A 9,274-nucleotide genomic window follows, 5' to 3' on the forward strand; every position below is an offset into this window, starting at 1 on the left:
AGGCAAAGCATCCCAAGTTAGAACTTGAAGAAATAATTGTGTGAAGGGGTCAGCAGAACTCAAGGGCTGAGAAAATTCAGGCATTTTTCTCTTTGTTTGGGCTTTTGCTTCACCAGGCTTTGATCAAGAGCCCCTCTCAGGACCAGAACCTCCCCAAGTACCTGAAGAATCTTTCTCTCAGCACTGGCAGGGAGGAGCAAGAGATACAGTCGTCTCCTGGGAGCCTGGGTGCTGTCATCAACATCCTTGACCTGCTCTCAACCGTTCCAACGCAAGTGAATCCAGAGATGATGAAGGTAAGGCTGGACTTGGGGCTCCCTGCTCACCACCCCTCATGACTGTGTTCAATCCCTTCCCATAGCTTCAACCTCTCCATTTCTCATAAAGTGAGTATCTGGTTATTAGAGCCCACCAGCTTTTTGAGGGTGCCTCAGGGTGTTTCCAGAATTCATTTTGGGGCCTTAAGAAGATTTCTGCAGTAAATCTCCGCTTTAGTTTCTTTATTCAAATAGAATGAATTCCTGTAAGTTTTTCAGAAAAGCTAGGAACGAAAGGCTTTTAGAATGGGTACAAAGCAGGCTTCAGGGCATGACCGTGTTCTAAACTTTCTTTCTGGTGACTTCTTGCCACCCACAAAAAACCTCTACAGAATGGGGTTCAGAGAAAGCTGAACAGAACAGTAGCTCACCCTGCTGGTCCTGAGCCAGGGTGGAAGGGGGTTCTCATAGTCACGAGGTGCTCAGGGCTGTGCAGCCGTCAGGTCTGGGACTCCACCTCCTGCTTGCACCTCACCCCCCAGCTTCCAGGAAGAGGTTATTTTGTCTTCTTTGGGGCTGAAAGGAATTTGTGACTTTGTCACCTATAGGATGTGCTGGCCACTGTGAACATCGTCCTGGGCAAGTCTGTCCTGGGCACCTGGGAGGCCCTGCAGCAGGACCAGACCAGCCAGAGCTCACAGCTACTGCACTCAGTGGAGCGGTTTTCCAAAGCTCTGCGGCCAGGAGATGGCACGTTCACGTTCCTCCATCACCCCAACGTGCAGATGGGGAGCATGGCCATCAAACCTGGCAACCCCCACACCTACCAACAGAACTTTCACTTCCCAGATGCCGACCTCTGGGGCAACGTGACCATTGAAAGGCATCAGCTGGGGAACCTGCCCCCAGAGGCCTTGGTCGTCAGCGTGGCTTTCCCCACACTCAAAGCCATCCTTACCCCGGATGCTCAGAAAAAGCCTTTTGCAAATAGTTTAGTGATGACCACCACCATCAGCCACAACACCTCTGCACCCTTCGAGATCTCCATGAGTTTCAAACACAACCACAGAATAGAAGGGCAGATCATGTGTGTCTTTTGGAACTTCAGCCTCAGCAACCACACCGGGGGCTGGGACAGCCGAGGGTGCCGTGTGAACCGTGTGGACAGGGACAGTGTGTCCTGCACCTGTGACCACCTGACATCCTTCTCCATCCTCATGTCCCCGGATTCCCCGGACCGGGGTTCTCTTCTGGAAATCCTACTGGATATCATCTCCTACATCGGTCTAGGCTTCTCCATCCTGAGCTTAGCAGCCTGCCTCGTTGTGGAAGCGGTGGTGTGGAAATCGGTGACCAAGAACCGGACATCGTACATGCGCCACGTCTGTATCGTGAACATCGCTGCCTCCCTGCTCTTTGCAGACGCCTGGTTCATCGTGGCGGCTGCCATCCAGGAGCACCGCTACCTACTCAACAACACGGCCTGCGTGGCCGCCACCTTCTTCATCCACTTCTTCTACCTCAGTGTGTTCTTCTGGATGCTGACGCTAGGCCTCATGCTCTTCTACCGTCTGGTTTTCATCCTGCATGACGCGAGCAAGTCTATGCAAAAGGCCGTAGCCTTCTGCCTTGGCTATGGCTGTCCCCTGGTCATCTCGGTCATCACGGTAGCGGCCACCCAGCCGCAGGAGGTCTACATGAGGAAGAACGCCTGCTGGCTCAACTGGGAGGACACCAAGGCCCTGCTAGCTTTTGTCATCCCTGCACTGATTATTGTGGTGGTGAACATGACTATCACCGTCGTGGTCATCACCAAGATCCTGAGGCCATCCATTGGGGACAAGCCCAACAAGCAGGAGAAGAATAGCCTGTTTCAGATCAGCAAGAGCATCGGGGTCCTCACGCCGCTCCTGGGGCTCACGTGGGGGTTCGGCCTGGCCACAGTGTTCCAGGGGAGCAATGCCGTGTTCCATATCATATTCACCTTGCTCAACGCCTTCCAGGTGAGTTCTGCAGCCGGGGCCCTGGGGCAGTTTCAGTCCCGTGGGCAGATGAATGATGGAAACGAACATCGTTCGGGAGTAAGAACAGAGAGCATTCCGTGGGGAAGAGGCCTCAGCCCCGCAAAACTCGAGAGCACAAGGCAGGGCATAGTCCTCTGCTCCCAGGGACCCGGGACTCCTTGCCACCTGCTTCATAACTTAGCAGCAATGTGCTTGTCTCTTCCAAATGCCCTAGTGGTACAAGCAGGAGGGGAGTTACTTCCTTCAACTACATGCTGTGGATTACCCAAGGCCATGTTAGTGTAGCTTGTTATCTCCAAAGGGACAATACCACTACTAAGCCAGAGGCTGTCTCCAGTATCTCTAGGAGGGCTCAGTGACCTCTGTCTTGATGAGGACACCCGTGACTGGCTACTGCTGGGTGTTCTCTGGCTTCAGCGGTGTTCCAGGGAACAATGAATACCTCTGCCCACAGCAGGGTCCCCAACACCATCTGAAGTAAAGATTGCTTCACACCACATGGTTTCTATGGAAACAACTGTTGAAGGATGAAACAATGGGTGTCTATGAGTGCCGGGCAGCCTGCTTGATGACTGTATAAAATGCAGACATGTCTGTGCTCTCGTGTAGGAGCCACTAGTGACAATGCAGGCCACTCTGCTAGCAGAGCTGTCACACAGGTGTACACAACAGGAAGGGTCCAGGGTAGGAACAATTTGTCCCCAGTGTGCAGCCTTCTGGAAGCAGTGAGGAGGCAGCAGGTCCAGAGGGCAAGTTGAGGCGTTGCTTTCTGCATACTTCTGACATAACCCCTCCAGCCCTAAATCTTGCTTCTGAGTCAGGAGCTCCAAACTCTATGGTTTAGAGGTAATAATACGGCAGTGAAATATGATTAAAACTGGTTTCGTCTTAACCCTTCCCCCAGGGATTATTCATTCTACTTTTCGGCTGCCTCTGGGATCAGAAGGTAAGCATGCTAACGGTTCTGTGTTCAGAAAAGTCAGAAGTCCCCATGGTGCCCGCAGTGTGGTGAATTCACATGGCTTGTTTTGAACAACGCAGGTGCAGGAAGCATTGCTGAACAAGTTTTTGCAGTCCAGACGGTCTTCCCAGCACTCCAAGGTAGCCACTGTCCCTGGGGACCTGTCTTCTCACCGCCTAGAGACTTGTGCTAGTGGGAGGATGCATGGGGGCTCTTAGCCTTGGGACTCTTGCCAGTAGGGTTAAACCCAAGCCCTTCTACTTCCATGCCTAGTTTTGCCATAGAAGATCGAATAGTGTCCACTTCTCGTGTTGTTCTGAACACAACCATGGAGCAATCATTAAAACACCTCCCCTAATTCTTTAAGTAGGTAGTTAAGTGACAGAGGAGCTAAGCTTGAGGCTATCATTAAACTCTAGATGCAAGACAGTCTTCTGGGGCATCTGGGATATCAGAGAAGCCGACTTGAGCAAGAGCGATGGATAGACTGTTCCAATGTTCATTTGGAAGCACAGCTATTGTCTTAGTCAGCTTCTTGGTTACTGAACAAAAATACCCAACACCTGCAGCTTAAGGACGATGAGGGTCCTTCGGCTCCCATTTCCACCTGTGGTCAGCTGGCTCCAAAGCAGGCAGTGCCGCAGAGAGGGTTGGGGAGAACGCAGCCTGATCCTCAGGAAACATAGCGGGGAAGGAAAAACTGTAGGCCCCCTCCGACCATGACCCCAGGGACCGCTCTTGGGATCAGATCTCTATCTCCTCATGGCAAGTCAACGGTGACACCCTATAGCCCAATCATCTTCTAAAATCTCAGCCTAGTGGGCACAGGAGACTGTGGGGAACAGCTAGATATAAACCATAAAGACTACTGTCCTTGAAAATACTGACTTACCTTTCGCACATCTGGTAAATGTACCAAACGATAAAATATGTATTTGAGCTGGGGGCATAGCTCAGTGGTAGAACACGTGCTCAGCATGCAGAAGGTGCTGGTCCAATTGCATGTGCCAATAAAAGATTTTTTTTTTTTTTAAAGAGAGGGGAAGGGAGTGGAGGGGAGGAAGGAACCATATATTTGAAATCTATTTTTCTACTGTTAAATCCCCGCGTCTCCACGTGGCTGCAGGGGTAGAGTTAGACAGGCAGGAGAACAACCGCTAGAGGGCAGCAGACGACTCCTCCCACAGCGCCATCTTTTTTCTCTATTCTAGTCCACTTCCCTGGCTTCAACTACACCCGTGTTCTCCATGAGTTCTCCAATATCGAGAAGATTTAACAACCTTTTTGGTAAAACAGGTATGTAGTGACTTAAAGGTGCCTAGAAAATCCTGCTGCAACACTCTGCTGAGGGGTTCCTTCCCTCCTCTCCGTTTTGTGGAGTCTGCTTCTGTATACATTGACATTAAGTTTTTAAATTTCCATACAAGAAATCACCCAGTTAGCTACTCTATTATAAATACAGCTCATACTGGAGACAGGAAGTGGGTAGATTTAATGACTTTGGGCAGTAAGTCTCAGCCACTCTGGTAAATCGAAGTCCCTATTCCATGCCACTGTCCACCAACCAGAAAGTAATCTCTAAAACTCTGTATAACTTTTTGAGACAGAATGGATCTCAGATCTCCCTACTCTAGACAAAAGCTTTTCACAGCGAGGCAAATGTTGAGATTACTAAACTTAGCCCTGCAAGACCTCCAGAGACTTTGTGTTTTCTGAGTTATGCGTCCAACCAGTGGACTTTCTTCCTCACTTGGAAAGTCACTGATTCAACCTGTTGGAACAGGATTGCATCTCCAGGGCATATTAGGGCCACTGCCTGCTGCCAGCCCTGTCCATGGAATGCTTCATGCCTGGGTGGAAGGCAGAATAGTGAGAACTACAGGATGACTCTGTCTGCTCAGAATCAGGCAACATCAAGGGCCCCGTGGCGTGCACTCCTCGTTTGTGAATCAGTCTGATAAAATTTGGGGTGCAAGCTTTGTCCCCAGGGTACCAGAGTCTGAGATGCCTAGTCATTGCCTCTGGATGGGCTCTGGGGGTAATCACTGCACCCCATGTTGACCTGTGGAGGTCCATAATCACTGTGATTTTGGTTTATGTTGGCAGCAGCTCCCAAAGTCCCCCCAGGCAGTGACAGAGACCTTGTTAGCAGTGGCAGCTCAGCAGTGTGATGGTAGGGTAGGCCCTCGCCCTCCCCACTCCCTCACACACTCCCCTCTCTGCACTGTCCTGCCACCGCTGCCCAGCAACCTTGCAGCACCCAGCCTGACAGCCCGACTGCCCTGTCTGTCGCTGTCCCCATCTGCTTTGGTCTGGTCTGCCTTTCCTTCCCCTGTGATTTTCTGTGTCATCCCTTTCCTCCCTTTGTAAGCCTTTGCCTCCAGCTCTCTGCCAAGAGCATCCCTGCATCTCCCAACCAGGGTCCAGGCAGTGCATGCGGTAGCATGGGGACAGGTGCTGGCCAGCTGGAGGCCTTCTGGCTGTGGAAAGAGGACAAGTGCTTGTCAGCCTCGCGCTCGCTAAGGGCAGGGCGCCTGTGCTGGCTGTTCTCTGGCTTCAGGGTAGGGAGGAGAGAGGTGTGGCTTTGGTCCCAGGCATGGCGAGCTCCCAGGGCCCTGGACCCAGCTCCCTTGGCCCCAGGGGCATTCACTCTGTAGTCCACACTGGCTCTTCTGTGGGCCTTAGAGGGTGCTCTGTCTTTCAGGAACGTACAACGTGTCTACTCCAGAAACAACCAGTTCATCAGTGGAAAACTCCTCCAGTGCTTATTCACTGCTCCGCTAGGCACTGAGAACAGTGGCCGCGTGGCCTCCTGGAGATGGTGGAGAACAGCCCCGGGCGGAGCTGGGGACGCTTTCCACAGGCACCTGGGAGCAGACGCTGAAAAGACTTTCTCACCAAGACGCTTTCTTCTGTAAAGACAGAGGGAAAAGAATTGCTGTGTCTGTTTCTGCTCCCCCCGCCCCCTCCTGTGACGCCCAGTGTGTATAGTATTTAAGTGAACTGTGCGTCTCCCAAGGCCCAGCTTCTGTCCATACTGTAAGAAAGAGTTCTAAAGAGACATGTTCATTTCTTGTCGTTGGCCACAAAGATAAGCTCTGATCAAAACAGTAAGTAAAAAGCTAGTGCCTCAGTGAAGAAAGGAATGGAGGGTGGAAGGGTGGGCGGTAGGGAAGGAAGGGAGAGGAAAGGAAGGAAGAGAGAGAGGCAGGGAGGGAGGAAGTAAAGGAGGGAAGGAAGAAACAGAAGGGAAAAGGGAAGGAATGAAAAAGAAAAAGAATAAAGAAAAACCACACTAAGGACCACGTCTTATGACCTCCATGCTGATGGTGTAATATAATCCCTCAGAAACTGCAACACTGAGAGTAGAAAAAAAAAAAAAAAAGCTTCCCAAATCGAAACTGAAAGTAAGCCATGGGGAATGAGTTTGGTGTGTTCCTGATATTTTCCTAGCTAAGAAAGGGGGAAAGAGAGAGAGAGAGAGAGAGAGAGAGAGAGAGAGAGAGAGAGAGAGAGAGAGAGAGAGAGAAATAGAGGAAACCACATCCTCGAGTGGATAACATTTACCATCAGTGCCCCAGGAGACGCAGTTCCCTGGGGCCAGTCACACATCCGGGGCCCTGCTCGCGGAGGCCAGAGCAAAGGGACCGAGCATGCCCAGGGTGTGTCGGTGCTTCTGGGTCAGGTCCCCAAGTACCCCTCTGCGACTAACATCGTCGAGTGCATCCGAAAAGCCTCGTGTTTTATTCTGTCCTATGTTTGGAAATCAAAAGTTACGTATTTTTATGCCCAGTCATTGACACAGTTGACATACTGCGCTGGAAACAGACCCCCCCCCCACCTGTCTCTCGTGGCACAGCTCGGTGGCCGCATCTCCTAGCGGGTCATCCTGTGCCGTGGCTGTTACATTACCGGGTATGTGGCAGCCCTGGGTGTGTCGTGCAGCCTGCCGTGGGCCATTTCCCTCCATCTTCATGCACCCAGGCAATTACGCGCTGAGCATTCCGTGACGTCTCACTTGTGTCTATTACAGCCACGGGGAAAGCTTCCAGGGAGGAAGGGTACAGTGGCCGAGTCTGCTCCCGATGGCACTTTACTCTGATGAGCAAATGGCAGAACTTTCCCTGAGTACCGGACTGTGCTCTGTGTTTGTGCGTACTGTTTGGATGGCTGCATTTCATTAAAAATTACAAATAGCCACGGAGACCATGCCCAGAGTTAAGTGCCTGCTGTGAATGCCGCAGCCCTACATTCCAGACCCGAGTGTGCTGCCCCCGAGAGGATGGTAACAATAAAAGCACAGAAGGGCCAGCGAGATAGCTCAGCTTAGGCCAGCGCAGGGGCCAGGATTCGAGGCCTGGCACTACAGACTGTGCTGGCCCCGCCCCCGGTGCACTGAGCTAGCTGTGGAGTCCAGGCGTGGTGCCTAACGCCTGTAATACCAACACTAGGGAGGCAGAAAACAGAGGATCACTATGAGTCCGAGCTGCGTAGTGAGACCCTACACACACACTAGATAAATAAATAAATAAATAAATAAATAAATAAATAAATAAATAAATGCACAGAGCCACCCGACAGGTGATCTCTATGGGCTCTTGGAGTGGGAGAACAGGCACGGGCCCTGGAGACAGGACTCAGGGTGAGAGAGGCTGAGATCCAACCACCTCCTCCGAGCCTAGGTTCAGGAGGCCTGTATCTTAACATCTCGACTCCTTCCAACCTCTTCCTTTGCTAAGTTTTACACTCTACTCCTGTTCTCTTCTGTGTGGAGGACAGGAAGCTGCAGAACAAGGACAGACAGACATCCCAATGAATCACAAAGTGCTCTATTTCTACAGACTCACAAATGCCATAGACATCTACTTCATGTTCCCTGAGAGTTGTCCCAGAGCTGTCCCAGTGCAATGGCCCAGATGTCAAGTCCCTGGAGGGTGTGATCCATGGGGTAGATGCGGGTGACCTCTTTGGGGAATGATCAGCCCCATGATGACCTCAGTGCAGAAGAAAGAGGAATGAGGTGAGGCTGGGGCCACCCGCATTAGAACTGGATTCCAGGGAAAGTCCGACATAGACCGACCTGGTTCCTCTGTCCCAGCGAGGGTCACTGAGACAGGGTTACCGCATCCTGCTCATGGGCCATCTCTATGTCCAGGGATGCACAGCACCTGGCAGGTGGCGGTAGCTGTCCTGACAAAAGTGCAAGAGGACCAGAAGTGCTGCACCGTGGTCTGCATCAGCAGAGAACCCCCAGGAGCTGTGCTTGTCCTGGGCCAGGAATATGCACACAGCGAGAGCTTTGGGGGTTCTCCCAGGAAGCAGCTGGGTCTTCTGCCCAGCCATTTAGCACAGGCATATTCCCCTTCCTTTGGCACACATGCACAAGTGCATGCAACCTCACAGAGGCTCACGTGTACATGCATGCACACATGTAATATGCACATATGTGCAAACTCAGGAATGCATGTATATGGGCACACATGTATGCACGCAGATTTACAGATGCACCTATGTAGATGTGCACACACGCATGCACACACACATAGGCATGCGCATGCCTCCACCTTTCAAATCGCAGCACTGGGTCTGTATGCCAGGAATGGTATGAAGGCAGGAAACTGAAGAAGCACGTGCTGGCTTTGTTTGCTGCACCACACACAGCTCACCTGCAAGCTCTTGCAAGAATATCCTGACACCAGTGTCTGAATGCAGAATTGTTAGCCTGTGCCCGACAGCAGCCAGCGGCAGCATACAAGAGTACCCTCGGCACTGTGCTCTCTGGCCCCAGGGGTGATTGGTGCTGTCCTCTGTCCTGCATCCTGCCACCCAGCCCCACTCGAGGAGCCATGGGAAGAGGCCTCGGATTTGGATTACAATCCTACATGTATTTGCTGTTTTTCTCTGGACTGTGGGCATTTTCCCAGGTTCCAGGCATCCTCTTACAGCTGTCCCTGCAAAGCATCCCACAGGACCTCCAACTGGGTCCAGGAGGCAGCCAGCTCTGACCTCCAGCCACACACCTGCCTCTCCTG

The 9,274-nt window shown here is 51.9% G+C and overlaps 1 protein-coding gene across 4 annotated transcripts in view; it reads left to right on the plus strand.

Annotated features, from left to right (window-relative positions):
• Positions 1 to 6,439, plus strand: part of Adgrf5 (adhesion G protein-coupled receptor F5) — a 67,775-nt gene extending 61,336 nt beyond the window's left edge. For all 4 annotated transcript variants that reach the window (XM_023719231.1, XM_023719229.1, XM_023719243.1 and 1 more), the window contains 6 exons: positions 117 to 296; positions 866 to 2,260; positions 3,186 to 3,227; positions 3,323 to 3,382; positions 4,454 to 4,538; positions 5,947 to 6,439. In XM_023719231.1, coding sequence (XP_023574999.1) covers positions 117 to 296; positions 866 to 2,260; positions 3,186 to 3,227; positions 3,323 to 3,382; positions 4,454 to 4,538; positions 5,947 to 6,026 — 1,842 coding nt within the window. In that variant the 3' untranslated portion in view covers positions 6,027 to 6,439. The remainder of the gene's footprint in view (positions 1 to 116; positions 297 to 865; positions 2,261 to 3,185; positions 3,228 to 3,322; positions 3,383 to 4,453; positions 4,539 to 5,946) is intronic.
• The last annotated feature ends 2,835 nt before the right edge of the window (positions 6,440 to 9,274 follow it).

This window comes from Octodon degus, unplaced genomic scaffold (genome assembly GCF_000260255.1).
Source record: "Octodon degus isolate 3935 unplaced genomic scaffold, OctDeg1.0 scaffold00005, whole genome shotgun sequence".
NCBI lineage: Eukaryota > Metazoa > Chordata > Mammalia > Rodentia > Octodontidae > Octodon > Octodon degus.